The 18,215-nt window shown below is 31.5% G+C and overlaps 1 protein-coding gene across 4 annotated transcripts in view; it reads left to right on the top strand.

Annotated features, from left to right (window-relative positions):
• LOC149905111 (disks large homolog 1-like) overlaps nucleotides 1-6,335 on the top strand; it is a 39,589-nt gene extending 33,254 nt beyond the window's left edge. For 3 of the 4 annotated variants that reach the window (XM_090106625.1, XM_090106626.1, XM_090106627.1), the window contains exons 5-11: nucleotides 793-873; nucleotides 1,318-1,518; nucleotides 1,721-1,859; nucleotides 2,721-2,790; nucleotides 3,082-3,316; nucleotides 3,742-3,905; nucleotides 5,442-6,335. In XM_090106625.1, the coding sequence (XP_089962751.1) occupies nucleotides 793-873; nucleotides 1,318-1,518; nucleotides 1,721-1,859; nucleotides 2,721-2,790; nucleotides 3,082-3,316; nucleotides 3,742-3,905; nucleotides 5,442-5,445 (894 nt within the window). In that variant the 3' untranslated portion in view covers nucleotides 5,446-6,335. Of the gene's footprint in view, nucleotides 1-792; nucleotides 874-1,317; nucleotides 1,519-1,720; nucleotides 1,860-2,720; nucleotides 2,791-3,081; nucleotides 3,317-3,741; nucleotides 3,910-5,441 lie in introns of those variants that run through there. The other variant, XM_090106628.1, reaches the window with a different exon arrangement.
• Nucleotides 6,336-18,215: the final 11,880 nt, after the last annotated feature.

Consider the following 18,215-nt stretch of genomic DNA (forward strand, 5'->3'; position numbering starts at 1 on the left):
TGATATATTTGCCTCGTTATATTAATGTATCCACGTGAAATACGACTAATTGTAACGTCGTTTAAACCAATGTGTGGGTTAGTTTCATGCCGCATTGATTTTTTAAAGGATGGTAAAATATGAATTCCAAAAGCGATGGAAATAAATTTTTAAAGATGTTTTTATTTCAACTTATATTTGATAATATTACCGTTTTATAAATTTTACATAGACACTGTACCAATTAAAAACATATGTTAGAACCAATGACCATTTAAATAGTTATTCAACCAAATATAATGCCAATATTGGTATTATATAATTATATAAATATTTACAGAATATAAGTATTCTGTAAAATTTAAATCAACGGATAAAACAAAATCATTATCGCTGTTTGTCCATCCCTATGTATGCCTATCTATTAGGGTTAGGGTTGGATTTTTTTTTCTATTTTCAATGCTAAAATAGACGTCTAAAATATTACTGTTTAGTTCTATACAAATATAATCTTTCATTTGATAAGATAGCACTTAAGTTCTAAATTAATATAGAGTATGAATCTAAAATATTTAGGTTTATAGATGAAAATTTCCTGAATTTTATATTATTAATACCTATCACTAACTAATGATGGCTACAACTTAAATATAAACTATTAATTTTCAATTTTAACTTCATCTTCTACACTCAAAGTGATATCATAGTATAATCAAGCATATGTGACTGCCAAATGCCAACATAAAACGGAATAATGCACAAAGCCGCATGAGATACAATCTTCTTTATTCTAGTGGTTTTACTTATTCATAGGTTAACGATGTCTCGGTTGAGAATGCGCCGCACTCGGCAGCGGTAGACGCCCTACAAAATGCAGGAAACATTGTGAAACTGGTAAGTATCTGTACGTAAGTGGCTCTCTTTACTCCCGTAATAGGTACGTACTGGAAAAACGAACGGAATGACGCCATTATATGAACTGTCAGATTACTTTGTCAAGCGTGGTGTTTGCGATGTTTGCTGTTTACTGCGTTGCTGTTTTTTATTGAAGAACTTATAATAGCTTTATTAAAATTGTGTTATGTAGAATCTGAATTCTAGATCATCTGATCATCATACAGTATTTTCGCAAATTGTAAAAGAATCTTGTCTTTCTTAGGCAATAATATTATATCATTAACATTACATCATTCTGACAGAATTAAAAAAAAGAAAACGTCTTAAATTTTACATTAATACGATATTTAAATTCCCTTTACACTCAAAGAATGACCTATGAACCTAATTACCGCTGAAAATTATTAAAACAGACGCGTTCAAAAATTATTTATGTGGCAGCGAGTGCGGAGGGCCCGGCGACCAAGGGTGGTGACACTGTGGAGAGGCGTCCGCGGTTTGGGGCTAGGCATCGCTGGCGGGGCGGACGACGCGGCGGGCGGCGGAGGCGTGTTTATATCGCATATAGCGGTTGGAGGCGCCGCGCATCACGATGGCAGGCTCAAACTGGGCGATAAGATACTGGCTGTGAGAGATGAAGACGTAAGTTTAGTGCTGGTTTATTTGGATAGTTTGGTTGTGTAGATAAATGTGTGCTTAGTCTGCTGTTACGACGATTTATGAGTTTTTATTGAATTAAGTTTTGAATGAATTAAATATGAAAACACTGCTATATTGCTAAATGTTGTATCTGGATAAAACAAATAGTAAGTAAGCATAAACATTAATTGTCTATTATCCATAGGGGATAGAGACTTCACTAATCGGCGCAACTCACGCGAAAGCAGTAGCGGCATTACGAAGCACTGGAGACCACGTGACTCTCGTGGTTTTACCCGCGGCTTCTATCCCACCGGTCGCAAGAACCGCTCCGCTCTACTCCAGTAAGCACACCCTATATACCACTTTATAAGAAACTTGAACGCAAATTGAATAAAGCCCTTTAAAGGACTTGTAGACGATCGCGCTAATTACAAAAAGCAAACTGTTTTATTTGCTTTCTGCTTTAAGATACATACAGAGATCGTTAGCTCGTTTTGATTGTTAATTTCCTTGAAATCTCGATTGTTTTGTGTTTCTATGTTTAATTGTATAACAAACGCATACAATTTGGTACAACTTTACTGTTGAATGTATTACAAAATACCATAAAAAGATGCTATTACTGACAGTTTATGTACAATAAAAGAAGGCTAGACAATATGAAAAGTCCATTACGGTATCCTATGTGAAATGTGCAATATAATTTTTATGTAGGTACTTTTAAGCACAACACATATTCACATATAAGACTGATAGGCTGTGATTTTAACGTACCTACTCGGTAGCATTATGTAAATATATAACCACTTTGTCGATTTCCTGTGTAGTTGCGGTAAGTACTCCGGTCGGTGTAATCCGATTCGTTCCAATGATCCACTCCTATATAAATATTTATTCACTCTCATCACTGTCTCGGTATATTGATTAGTACTGCAGATCCATTCCAGTCGAGTCGAGTGAAGTATTTTTTGCTATGAAATAAAAATATATTTAGTTTCCCTTTTTTATTTCCGCTGTATCAGATTTTTCCACCGTAATCTGATAGTGTTCCAAGAAATTAAAACCAAAATATTACCATAGGTATATCCTGTATGCAAATCAGATTCCCATGGCCGTTATGTCGCAAATTTTTTTTTATTTCATGTGCAGTTTTATAGGAATCATATAGATTTTAAATAAAAATTCTAATGTTTTATTGATAGCCCGAACACAAGCCACGTCATGTTCCACGCTCCATGAACTCTCTGAAGAGGATCCTAGTAAAATACCCAGGTTAGTGTTGTTTGAATTGACTATTGTTATAAGAACCAGTAGCGTAAATATTTATTTTATTATTATTTAAAATGTCATCTACATCAACAATTATTGATTTTTTTTAATATTTATAACTTAATTATAAAATTATTACTATACATGCTTCCTCTGTATATATCATAAACATTTCATAATATAAAATTATATAATTTAACTCAAATAATAATGTAAGACGCATATAACATACCACGACTCTATAATTTCGAGACTACAAACATTATCAGTTTATGATACCAGTAATGCTTTCAGATGTGTACGTATGGTGCGATTAGTTCGAACTGGTTCCCGACTAGGAATGGACATCGTAGGAGGTTTGGGCGACGCTGAAGACGGTAGCGAGGGTGACGCGTATGGAGTATTCGTATCTGGTATAGCAGTTGGTGGAGCGGCGTATGGCATGTTACATAGAGGAGATAGGATCTTGAGCGTGGATGGACATGATCTGACTAGAGCTACTCATGAACAGGCGGCTGCTGCGCTAAAAGTAAGTGCATAGATCGATATGTAGGTGTAGGCGTGAATGGAATTGATTGTTTAAAAAGTAAATTAACGCCTAATTGGCTTAGAAATGATTTGATACTGAATATAATGACACTATTTATTTAAACGCACATATAAATAAATTAAGTTGAAATTAAACAAGCAATGAATAAATTAGCCTTTTTCCATGCAATTGTAAGAGTGTGTGTTAAGAGGAGTGTACTTATAGTAATGAGGAAACGAATTAAACACACGAGTATCACAAGTCAACTGAATTTATTACATTAAATCATAGAATTCAATGCAATAACACATGTATAAAGTGCACACGCTACACATATGCAGCGTGTGCAATTTATACATGTGTCCCCACATATTCTTGTAAGTACATACATACAATGATAAAGGTACATTTTTGTTTTGATATAGTATTCTGGAGGCGCAGTCACAGTAGCAGCTCAGTATCAACCCGAGCAGTACGAACGGCTGCGCGCGCGCATCCGTGCGATCAACGCGGCCGCCATGTCGCCACACACACACGCGCACCACACACATGTTCCTGTACAACCCGAATTGCACATTATGTATCCTAGGTGAGATTGTTAATGTTATACTTTATCAACCTTGCCCTCTTGGGGTATTTTCTTAAGTAGTCTGAGACAAGAGTTTTACATGGTTTTACTTTGTGTGGTGGTTGAATTGATAAATTTTCAAGATAAAGCGGCACATTGATATTGATTAGACCTCATTGCATCAACCTTTGCTTTTGCTATCGGCAAAGCCACACTAAATTTAAAATAAAAAGAATTCCTACCCTAAATGTGTAATATACCCAGTTATTTAAACTGCACTTTTTAAACGTACATATACAACATATTGCTTGTAGCTATACTTTTATCCTTCCTTTACCAATTTATATAAAAATAAACAACAAAAATAATGAAAATAAACATCGGAAAATGCGCTAAAGAGAAAAACATTGCATAGGGCTGCTGGAATAACAGGATTAAAACCACAATACGTTCCGATTCTAACTCACACCAAATAAAGCCCACCGCGTGATTTGCATACTGTATAGCGTATTCTATGATACTCTGCGATACAAAAACCATTTAGAGCTTCATAGAAACATTCGAAATAATTGTGTGTGGAAAAGTTTTTGTCGATTTGTAAATACATATTAGTTTTGCTTTTGCTTCAGTGCACACAGTTTGGTTGGATTACAACACAGAGTTAGTAAATATTAACGATTTAAAAAATAAACGCATCTTCAATTATTCCGCGATTCAATCAAGAAATCAAGCAGCAATCAAAAAGTATTAAAAGAATCGAGCAATTTTATCGCTACAAGTCGGGAATTTATTTAAAATTATTATAATACGATGCAGCGGAAGAAATGCTTGAGAAATCCTATCTGCAATCTGTTTATTTAATGCTATCCATTTAAGATAGTAACTAGAAGCGTTAATTAACCAACTTGATTAGACGTGTCAGAGAGGTATACGGTAGTTTCCCGTGGGTTTTTCATAACACGAATGAAATGTTACTCGCAAATTGAGTGGGTATATTTATAACAGCTAAACAAGTTTTGTAGCTGTTTATAATAAAATAGCTACTTATATTTTTAAAGTATCGACTAAAGAGAGAGAGGCTCAAAAGATTCGGCAGCTTGCGGTAGAGCTATATTTGATAGGAAGTTTTTAAATTAGAATTTATTTCGGGTTTAATTATAAAGAGCTTAACTTGGAGAAAAGTAACTGTAACATTTTTAGTATGTCGTAAATTGTTCAAATTCACAATTCTATTTCAGATGGCTTGACGTGTGGGTGGATAGCAATAAATGTTTTAAAGTCGACGTTAAAATCTTCGTTTTAGAATTCTACATAATATTTTATGGTCCTCTTCACAATGGACAGCGTTGGCCCAACAAATGATCGCCAATGTTGGTCGCTATTACGGTGATTATGAATAAACACCTACAATGACTGGTGTTCATAGACATTTAGGCCCTCTAAACTAATATCGTGATTGTCTCTACTCGCCCAACGCTGCCCATTGTGAAGAGGGTCCATAAACAGTTCTTTAAATAATTTGTCAATGATAATCCAAGCAGTTATTTCGCTTCACAGATAGCAGTTCACAGTCTGCGATATTGAGCATCGAAAGGACTGATCACAGGTTACCTAAACGGGAACCCGCTTTCAAGGCACCAAGACTACTAAATAAACTATAAATACTTATCAATGTATGAACATTTAAATTTCTGTCATGTTTAGTACGTGTTTGATACGGAATTTGTGGCTATTTACAAGTTAGTATTAATCATAAAAATGTGTTTTTAATTTTATAAAATAGTCATAAGTGCTGTAAAGATGAACAAGTTTCCCGAATTATGGTATGGACGATAAGATTTCATGAACTGCAGTATAATTGTTTCCGCTAATAAACGACACAATTGGTTTGGTACCAGAAATAACATGAGATATTTGATATATTTTAAACTTCATTCCACTACATTAAATCACCTTTTCAATTGCATTTACATTTAGTTAATCATTAGGTACCTAACGAAGATGAAAAAAATGTATGATCAAAAGTCCCTCGTTCCCCGTTTGCTCGGCATCGGGAAGGTGGACGAAATAAATGTTTATAAAGGCATGAAATAAATTGGGTATTGTTTGTAATATTTATTGATAATTATTCCATTGAGAGTTCACCCATATCCTTTTCATTGTTTTTTTAACATTGCGCAACTTCGCAAAACATTCTAACTATAAATTAAACATGTAAATTATAAAAAATGGATACTATTTGGTTAGGCAACAATTATTTTGTAAGTGTAACGAACCATGTGCAAGCTCTTTACACACATCTTATTTAATCCATGTTTTAAAGGGTTTGTTTTATTTTAAATTAATTATATAATTCATAGTTTTAATCAATATCTTGATGTAAATATTAATCGTTGTTATGTAAAATTGTAAAGTTTCGAAACTGTGATACTAAATTAAAAAAAATATTACTGGATAATATTTGACGTCATTCTGTTGTTTTATTTCATCCTTAAACCATTTTTTCTGACTTAAGAAAAGGCAACAGAGCAAGCATCCTAGCGGAGCAATCAAAGCAATTGCTGCTCGGTCAGTGTGGACGTGGTTCGGTTGAGGAAAATAATAGTGTAGTCATATTATAATTAGATGGTGCTCTAATATACATAATTACAAATATAACGATGCATGATAAAAAAAAATAAGGATCGTTTGAAAGAACAGGTTTTGCAGTTCAGTTTTTTTTCAGTGATTTTGCACATTCAATTTATTACTATAGTACCTGACTCTATCTATTTTTACTTCTATATGTAATAATAAGTAAAAAATATCAAATTATGGTAAACGTAACGTATTCAGTTGCAATATTCCGTTTCCGTTACATTTTAAATTATAATTGTAGGTTAAAAACTCTACACCTCTGTTAAAAATAGTGACTTCGCCCTTATGTGACCCTTGTTTGACGTAAGGCGAAACATTTACTCATTTATTACAATGGTCCTCGTAGTAAAGAAAGCCAAGTCACATATTTAAGGTGTAGAGCTTTGTTTTAGTTAGAGCTTTTTAAGTTAACACACCAAGAGTTAAAAGCTTGGCTCTACATAAGAATTTATAAATTTTTCAGAGTGCAAGTCTTTCGAAAAGCCCTTAGTTAAGTCTTAGCAAAATTTTACATGAAAATGTTTTTGGTGGGGTTATATAATACATACATCATTATTTGTCTATACAAGTTATTCACAGGGCGGAAAAGTCTTTACGAAAATTTTCATGATATAATTTGAAGGCAATTAAAAGGGGTTTGAAGTCAAAATCGGTTTCACGGCTTCTTTGTTTTTTGTACATTATAAACTTTTTAAGCCTTCAAAGTACCTAACCATACTTTTTTTTATAACACACCTATACAATAAAAACAAACCAAATATCTTTAATGGAAGATTAAATAAAAATAGTATCTAATTACATTTATGAAAGTTCATTCACGTATATAAATCTTAATTAAACATTCATTGCATCATTAAAACTTATAAATTAATGGCGGCGGTTCAAAGGTCTAGTTAATTAAGTTAGCAACGATTATGCAAGCTGAGCGGGATGATTTCTTTGTGAAAACCCTTTATGCCGTCACTGTAAATAAATGATCAAGCAAAAATTACTGAACACGGTTTCTTTATACATAAAGGAGGTTTTATGACTACCTGAAGCATTATCTGTGCTGAAGCTTATTTGAGAAAAAAAATATAATAATTAGTCATATTATAATATTTTTTGAGTAGGTAACATACAAATAATATAATTTGTGGGAACTTTGGTCTTCATTATATGTTTTTGAAGTGTAACTTCTTTATCGGGGTTTGAAAAAAATTTAGTGAAACAGTGACATTTTTCTTATCCCTACCACGCGTGATTCGACGTATTTCTGTAAAGTTGCATAATATAGTAAATTATTTTTTGAAAAATAAGGTCATAACGAAGTTTCACTTCTTACGTGTGTACACTAGTACACGCACACATTTTTTTAAATTATAGTTGTCAGTTGTAATAAGGAAGTCGGCACCGTCTAAACATCATAACATAATTAAAAATAACATACCTATCTCTGAATACGGAAAGGCTTAGCGTACACAAGTCAATTAAGCTTCAGTCAACGTCAATGCACAAAAACTTTAGATATACAATATACATACCTTAAAGTAGTACCTACTGCTTCTGCTTAATAATATTATGCCGAGGAAATTGTTGCTATCAAACATAGGTATTAAATGTTTCCTTGAATTCGTTTAAATTTTAATGAAATAAAGGTAAAGGCTTGGTCAGAGTAAATTAAGCTTTTTAAGTCATAAGTATTAACATCAAAGTCGTTTTTGTTAACGAGGAGGAAAAAGCTGAGAATGTGGGATTTTTACCCACTAAAACCTCCTCGGTGGCCAAACCCAAGGCAGTTTTAGCAGGGACCCCGATCTCATATAGAACGCATCAATATCCAACTTTAAAAGCTAGTAACTAGCTAGTACGCTTGGCTATTATCTGAATATCGTAACATTTCTAATAATGGGCCCACTTTTCTTAGGCAAAGTAGTTCTAGAGTCAAGTGTCTATACTTACTAATTTATTTTACTATGATATGATGATATGGCATAATAAATCACAGGCGTAAACCATGCGAATCGTGTCACGGTGTCAACTTTCAGGCTACGATTAATAAATTGATAATCTGTGGTTGCCTGTCACAATAATATGTTAACAACGCCTATTAGTTATTAGTTTATTAATTACCAATGATTACCTACTTTTTGAGATAAACTAAAGCCGGCTACTCACATACCTGCAGCAGGGGTAATATTGGAATTACACCCTTAATTGGCTTCTCAATTGTGATGTGTATAGGCAAGCAGCCAAGCAGGGGCAATTTAGAGAAAAGCTGAAATTGCTCCAACCGCCGTGCAACCGAGATTTTTCCAATATTGCCCCTGTGGCAGGTACGAGTAGCCGGCCTAAGAGCTAAAAAAATAATAGACACACGTTCTCTAAAATATTGATTTCATGTGTTAAATAACTGAAAATAAAATTGTAAGTGAAAATACTGTAACAAGATTAAATATCCAATTAACTGAAAGACGTTTGTAGAAAGATAATCTCTCAATCTTAATTACACATAAAATTTGATAACAAAGGTAATAATCGTATCTCCATTGTTGGCTTTCAGTAACGAACACAAAATAAAGAAATATATTGTGTAAAATTTTGAACTTTTTTTGTCGTCGAATCGGCGAGTATTGGATTCGGTCCATTTTTTGTTGACAACCAAATGGAAATCCGTAGTGACAAAAAGATGACACTGAATGATTTGGGAAAAGTCGAAGATAAAATGTAAAACAAAATATTACATGCATAAATCTGGAATGCATACAAAATATTGAAATTTTCAGTACGTTTTGAATTTTATTAATCGTAATAGAATTGCTACTGCAACACATTTTTAATTGTATTGATGATATACAAATGTTTGTTTAAACTATAGACGAAGCAAATATTTTTGATAGAACTTGAAAATGAAATTGTAATACTGATAATTCGGAAAATTTAAATGAATTGATATCTAGATCGTTTTTAAAGATCTAATTGAGATCTGTGATTTAACGATTAGTTTACTAGTATTCCCGGATATATCTGCAAATGATTGTCAATTAGGAATTAATTGTTATGTACATGAATCAATTATAGATTAATAATTACAACATGGTATTAATTTACTCTGTCACGGCCTGGTATGGAAGCTTTGACTTGATGCTACTACATAATATAATAATATGTGATATCGGCTATCTAAAAGGTATCGTAACATTTTCATGTTCATTAATATTGGCGAATGGTAATAGAATTTATATTTTTTCAATTGTTATGAAACATAAAAAAACATATTGCAATATTAAAAAGTAAATGATTGACGAACCTTTTATTTAATTACTTTTATGTTTAAAATATTTAATATTTGACGTGTAATGCAAATAATATTTCATAGAAATTAAAAATACAAAAATGAAAATAACTATTGAATTTATCCTTATATATACTCTTTTAAGTAATCAAGTAACATTGTACATATTTATATAGAATACAATATTATATCAGACTAGCTGTGCTCCGCGGTTTTACCCGCAGTGCTCCGCTCCTGCTGGTGATATAATATAGCCTACTAATAAATGGGATATCTAACACCGAAAGATTTTTTTCAAATTGGACCCAATACCTTGTTCCTAAGATGAGCTCGTTCAAACAGACAAACAAACTCTTCAGCTTTAAATTAATATTAGTATAGATTAGTATAGATAAAACTAATTGTAAAGTCTACATAATGATAACAATCTACAAATCTGTTAATAATTATTTTTCGTTTTACTATTATAGAATCTTATGAAATCAACTGAAGAGATTTCGTCATATTATAAAGTTGAAGTTTTTTTACATAACTATTGCAATGACCACTAATTATTTGAACAAAAAACAACAAAGCAAATACAATACCTTACATATTATTATAATACAGTAAAAAATGTTAGCTAATGTAAGGACATTTCTTTGATTAAATTAACTTTTAAAACTACTCATAAATAAATAAATTTTCCAGTATAGTTTGAGCAACTAGTTATAATTGAGAAAGTCCATAAGGGCTCATCCCTTTCCCCAGATCCCAAGGGCATTCAAAACACCCCGTTTCAAACTTAAACAAAATTGGTATACTGTAACAATAACTCATTTATTATTAAGAGTTAAAATTCTCTAACCTTCAATTTATAGTTTTAGAAATTAGTTTCGAATGAACGTTCAAAGGACATTGTTCTGCGACCGTGACCGTTTAAGAATAAGCATTGCTGAAAAATAACCTTTAAAAAAATAATTTGAAAAAACACAGACACAGTCTCCTGCAAAGGGCTTAACATTTCCTACTAAAGTAGGTAACAACTTAATCTTTCTCCGTTTATGACCCAATTAATCTATATTAAACAAACTACTCATAGAAAGTAGTTTCAAACTACTTTCACTTAATTCCAATATTCTTAGAATATAGAACTTCCACGGTTCTGACCTATTTAAAGCCTGGATACTACTTTTCAATCTTGCTAAATGGTTTGTTTTAGTTAGATCGTAAACTCTGCTTGTTTTTACCTTTCACCATTATAATATAATAGTGTTCTTTATTACTTGAAAGTGTCATCAATATTTTATAATGTAATGTGTATATGTGGTAGGTATTTTTTGTGCTTGATTTTACGCGAGAATAATAAATTAACCGTGACCACGCTCGCTGCAAAGTGCGAAACGTCGGTATAATAACATAACATAATTAATAAATCGCGTTTAAAATCTGTTAAAATCTTTAATTTCTAAATGCGTTTGTGTTGTTGGCTTTGAAGCAACTAAAACTATTATTCTTGTTAATCTAGTATTACTTGAATGCGCAGAGATATATGTATTTTCTCCCTGAATAATGCATAATGTCAAACCAACGACGCGAATGTAAACAAACAACAGATTGACTAATGCAGAACCTCAAAGCTAAATCACATTCCCTTACTATATTATTACAGGTGCAGATTTCAAAGTGTACGCAAAGGCTTTAACTGCATGTAGAATCACATTCGCTGTGCAAATATTAACGTCATGAGCATTCCTGAGAATTCCTGTATCAACATTTGGAGCTGTCATTTATTGCCTGGAATTTGAGAAATGAAATTGTTTATCACGTCAGATTGCTTTGGAAAGGTTGAGCCAACATGCATCGGGTATATAACATGCAGAAGATTTATTTTTGCTTATAAAATATTACCTTTACTTGGTGTTTAATATTGTTATTCGTTGGTGCGTTTAAAATAAGTTTCTGTAGAAACTAGAAAGTGGTAATAGTTTATAAATGTCTTAAAGCCATTTATCTTGTTAATTAATTTTAGGACGTGCAGTTTGACTTTGCTAAGATACAATGCTAATTATTTATTTTATTCTGTTTAGGTATTTATTATGATCTAGATATAATAAAAATGGTTGTTATTTAAGTTGTTATGTAATATAACATTAAATAGGCTTAATTTAATTTTAATCAAAAACAGTTTTTATTAAAATACGTACATACATCAAATTTTCCCACCCATGATTGCTCCACTCTATATAAGATAAAAGCATAAAAATGAATAAATATTCAATGTATGTGCGATGGTTCGGGAGAGGGTTCAATAATCTACTGATAAAATATTCTGTAATGAAGTTGGTGGTTTTCCGGCGTCTGCTGTTTATTACATCTATGCATGTTTACCATAGTATTTCATCGTTCAACGGTTTGTTTATGTAACTACTAAAGTCGATACATATTTTATAGGTAGGTATATGAACATAATATTATTATTATGTTTAGCTCATATCTAATAATAATTTAACTATTGTAGCAACGAGGAAGAAGTGGTTGTATTTTTATAAAATACACTGCTTTAATAGGTACATAAATATATTTTACTAGCTGCGCATCCGTGGCTTCGTCCGTGGTACCCTGACAAAGATTGGTCGTATCAACACAGAAAACTTCGTAGGCTCATACACAATTCTTTGCTAAAAAGATCATCAGATAATCAAATGCATAGGTTACGATTTTACAAAGGAAATACAGATAAACATTCATTTCTATAAATAAGTACCTATCCTAAAAATGTGCTAATTATAAAGCTAATTAGTATAAAAAAGGGGAATATCGACTTGCAATGTAATTGGCCTTTCCTATAACGAAATCTGCAATGATTCACAAATTGCACAGTATTGGGTAGGTTAAATCTGATAGTGAAAATAGCCACTAAATTGCGAACGCAATTATGTTCCGAGAATTTCCGACTGAACCTTTTGTAGTACTTACCTCCTGGACCAACTCTTTAGTATGGTGATTAGCGCAGTGTAGTATCGTAATAATATCCAAACTTCTAACTGCCGAATTTAGTCTATTCTTTGACCGAATTTAGAACTTTCTTGTTTAATAGCATACATGTAATATTATATAATATTATCACTAGCTTTCCACCCGCGGCTTCGCCCGCGCAGTCAAAGAAAAACCCGTACAGTTCCCGTTCCCGTGGGATTTCCGGGATAAAATCTATCCTATGTACCGGGGTAAAAAGTAGCCTATGTCCTTTCTCGGGTATCAAAATATCTCTATACTAAATTTCATGCAAATTGGTTCAGTAGTTAAGGCGTGATTGAGTAACAGACAGACAGACAGAGTTACTTTCGCATTTATAATATTAGTATGGATTAATTTATAATATTTTCTATGAAATTCTTAATTCAAAGCTAAATGGTCATTTTGGAATAAAAAAGTTTAACAACGCAGCGTTAGTAGTCGAAAATTCAGTGCGTATATTATTTTAGCTATGAGATTCTCGAATCGATAGTACCTATGCATATTATTGTTTGCAGTGAACATATTTTCCTGCATACATTTCACAAACTCTAATTAATTTGGTGGTTGTAATTATTCGATTCTATGTAGAGCGCATTTTCTTGTAGGTAAGTTTTGGGATTGGAACTTATTTATAGTAGTAGTAGTAGCAGGAAAAAGTTCCTTAAATACTACGATTGTTAAAGAACTTGAAAATAAACGTTATACCAGTTATACCTAATAAATAATAGTTTAAAAAAACTAAAAAACACGCTTTTATAGTTTTTTTGAAAAATAGAATAATTTTATCAAATTAGTGTATTGTCATCGGTCCTCAATAAATCTACAAAGTTTGAACGAAATCTGGCCGTTTAAAGTGGGTCAAAATCGCGCCCGAAGAAGTCGGTTACAAACAAACATACAGGTGAAGCTAATAAAAAGCGTGTAAAAATAGTAGTAGTTACAAGGTCTACTTACTAGATATTTTTATTAAATCAGAGTTCAAATAAGACATAAGATAAATCTAAATTATCACAAATTATATTCCATGAAATAACTCCCAAGTGGAGAGAATAAATAATTTATAATAATAACGCTCAAACACAGACCGTCTAGAGGTCTTCGTTTCTCAAGGATACGGTCCAATGCTGTAGTACTTAAAAATACTTTTGGATATTTCAAAGGCTTTTTCATATATTTCATTAGCATTTCATTAGTATTAAAACGACATTTTTTTATAAAGTACATGTATTTTTCAGAACTCTAAAGTTAGCGTGGTTAATCACTTATAAATACCACAAGAGCTTCAAAATTATCGGGTATTTTCCGATAGGTTCGTTGCAAACAAATGAAGGAGTCAAGTTTTTAGTCAAGGTTAAAAAATCACGAGCGCGAAGCGCGAGTGATTTTTCCTGAAAAACTTGACGACTTTATTTGTTTGCAGGGAACCTTGAGGGAAATGCCAGATAATTTTGAAGCTCGTGTGGTATTCGGGAGATTATTTTTCCGTCCCAAATGTCGGCCAATAATTTCACAATTGAATTTAACCTGTCAGTTTGACGTCAACGACCAGAGAAAATTTTCATAAAATTATCAGTATAATACCATGTAGGTTGTACCACGTGACGTCGAATGGTGCAATTCTATTGGTCGATATTTGGGTCGGAAAAATAATCACCATAATTCCGTGGTCATTCATGTTAAAAAAAATGCGACAAGTAAAAGTGTACAGATTTTTCTTGTTTTCATCTTTAAAAAAATACAAATAAAAAAATAGTTTTTATATTTTTGACTATTCCACTTTCATATATTTTCCACTTTAACGTGTAATCCTACAGAACTATTTGTAAACCTCGCTAACAAGGCAAATTGATAACAATGTGTTTACAGGTAGAGTTTAAAATTGAATATCAAATAACATAATGATATATTATGTAGAACTCGCACGTCCAAGTTTTAGAACTGCACATTGTGAGCGAAGCCTCGCAGAAACAGGTGGGAGTAACTTTTCAATTTTCTAACTGAAATTTTGACTGGAATAAAATATTCCGTCTAAATGTTTGTGCGAGCTTTAAAATGTTATCCTATAATCTTTTTTGAATTTAAATTTTAACACCACTCTTTTTATACAATATGAATTTAGAATGGTGAATAGAAACATTATGACAGTTTAAATTATTATTATGATTGTATGTGATACCATGTGTACTGTGTGTACCCTCATAAAAGGTCTGTGTCACTGCAGTTGGCAGATGAAGAATGGATGAGAAATTTGTACGATAAAAAATTGTTTTGTTTTATATTTTCATTGATAACAATTTTCCTGATATAATTTTTACAGTTGTAAAATTAATTTATTTTACTAGTATAATCTGAAACGTGCACAAGGAACAAACAAATTTAATCACTCAATACCCCGGAAAAAAAAAACCTATCCACACTCTCAGATTAGCATAAATTAAAAAAAAAGTTCGATATAACCATACAATGATACAAGGGCTGTAACTGGTCGTGTCGTCCATACATCGATAATGAGAACGTGCTCAAAACACGTCTGCTCCAGTGCTAACAAAGAAATGGCCACTTAACACATAAAGCATCCGTTTTGTTACTTTCTTAGTGTTTTACTCTTAGTTTACTCACTTATCGCGACGTTTTCCTTGACACGCTAAAGCCTTGGAGTTTTATCTAGTTTTGACTATGAGAACATATTTTTTAAAGAGCTCCTTTCTGGTTTATGCGAGGATTTTAATCAAACAGTAGATGAAATTTTTTTAATTATGCTATGTATCTCCAAATAGTTGTTAATAAATGTCAAAAATATTTGAATGAAGAATAGAATCGATTATAAACTAAAAAGGAATAAGTTCTTAGTAGTTAGTACCAACTTATTTTTAACATAATAATGATTATTATTACATTATTTAAAGATCGTATTGAATTATGAATACTTGCCCTGCTTGCAGAATACGTTACCTACATAATTAAAATCTTATTTTGATTGCAACATGCATTGTTTCTTTGTATCAAAGTTTCCGTGCGTTTTGATTCATATCAATTTACTTTCAAATAGGACTATTTTTCAGTTAGATCGCCCAAGGAAAACAATATCGTGATTGTTAGATCGAAGTTCTTTCTACCAAACAAAGGCGATTTGTAGAGTACGATAGGAAGTATTACATTTTTTTTATTTATAAAGGTCGATAACCAAAACTTGATAACAAACAGTCTACTACCTAGGTGAAATAAAATAATTCCTGTTTTCAACATTAGCGTTTGTAACAATTAAAAAGCTAATTTTCTAAGGTTAAAACTTACATAAAGTCTAGTTTGTATCTTAATACTGTATAATATCATGTTCAGATTATTATTTAATTTCAAAGCATTTATGAGCTTCTTATTATTCTAAGTAATCTTAAAGTGATTATACCGTGTAATAATTATATGGAAACCCTTCATTTAATATTAATCTACTATTATAATAAATTTGACTTTAGAACACAATATTCAACCTGTAATTAATCGTAAAGCGTCTGTCTCGTAAAATCAAAACCAATTAATCATTTTTGCTTTATTTGTTTTTTTATTTCTATTTTATTTGGGAATTAAACGTACTTCAAACAAGAATTGGATATAATATTATTTGAACTATAATTTTTGGGAGATTTTTTGTTTTCCATCTGTAGCATTCGAATTCCAGACGTTTATTGTTACTTATAAATGACTCATTTTATTTGAGATTTGAGCTTATTTCAACCGTTACACGATCTTATAACAACTCATTTAATCTTTCAAATATATAAAATGTTCTCGTTTAAATAAGTAATTTGGATTACGCAAGATGAATGAAGAACAAAGCTTTTTAATCTGCCTTTTATTCACAGATCTTCCGCTGAAATTTTACGTTCATTTTCTAATTATTATTTCATTATTCCAACTTAAAATGTTGATGTATTTATCATTCGTCTAATTACGCACACAATTAAAAATAAATAATTAAATAGAAGAAAAGAAACAGAAGTGAAACATTGTTCAAATATTTACAGTTAAGTTTCAGATACTCTTGTATGTGATCTACACAATTTGTTGTGTACGAAAGTCAAAAGAACTTTAGTTCATACGTGTTATGATTGATTTGGGGAGTTACAAATTGGTACAATATTCTATTTCTCGAAGAAAATGTGTTGCCAAGTTTGTTCGGTAAGAGCGAAACTTCCTCAACTATTTATGAACCTTAAAAGATAACGGTAAAATCCCGGCAAAGTAGTACTTATCTAGTTTACCCTTTGTGCCTTGTGCCGGTTATAGGCTGTGAGCTTAATACGATAATGACTATTCGAGTGGATAGATAAACTTTTTGTTTTTGCTTGTGTATTTTATGCGTGGCTATTAGAATTTACAGTGTGCATGTTCAAGTCCAATATTTCTTAATACCTCATACATTATTTAAAATATAATTTGATACCAGATATTAAATTCTATTCGGAAAATTAATTTATAAATGTTTGTTTGTTTAATAAGGTGAAATCGAGGATTTAAGTATACACGGATGTTTAAAACTAATCCATGCTTTATATTTTATTGCCATATTAATCCATTTAAATTTTGCTAAAATAATGGGTTTAGTGAAAAATAATATTGGCTTATCCTTTCATGTTTTGGAACAAAAAGGTTTGTACAAAGGGTGGATACATTCCAACGAAGATATTAATATAGTGCACAAAATGCAATAGGAATTTATTTAATATGACTGTGAAATTCCATTTATTTCATTTTATACGAGTAGGCAATATTCATACAGTTGTGGCGTCGAAAGAATCATGGGTATTTAAAAGTCTGGTTCAGTTAAACAATTTATGAAATTTATATGAATAATTACATGAATTTACTTTAAGCTGTATTAATGCGATGAATCTGTATAGAAATAAAATATAAATTAATCCAAATAAAATACACACATAATTAAATACAAAATTGTCTTTATTATGGAATATAAAGGTACAACAATTTTGAAATACCAACTAAAAGCCTTAATTTTCGGGATTTTCATAATGGACAATCCTTGTCATAAACATGACGTAAAAATGGTGACCTTATGATACAGGTTCTGTTGCGTCAAACCTTTGTCACATATTAAAGGGCGCTTCATATTAAGTCCACTTTATAATATTTTGAGATAATGTGACTGAGCTGAATGATGTTTCTGAATTATACAAAAGATATTACGGTAAGTAGGGATTAGATCAATAAAAAAATAATTTGGAAAATGATTGAAACGTTCGTGATGTTTTCTTGATATTATTTTAATTATAAAAATTAAAACACAATAGTAAACAATATATCTTACAAACAACGACCAGCAAACTACCAGATATATAAAAATGAAACCCGTTTTCCTTGGTCACGACATCACGCGTGAACGGGTGGACCGATTTCGATAATTA

Source organism: Colias eurytheme, chromosome 10 (assembly GCF_061535395.1).
Source record: "Colias eurytheme isolate Ceu_HAF_F1 chromosome 10, ilColEury1 Martin Lab GWU primary, whole genome shotgun sequence".
Lineage (NCBI taxonomy): Eukaryota > Metazoa > Arthropoda > Insecta > Lepidoptera > Pieridae > Colias > Colias eurytheme.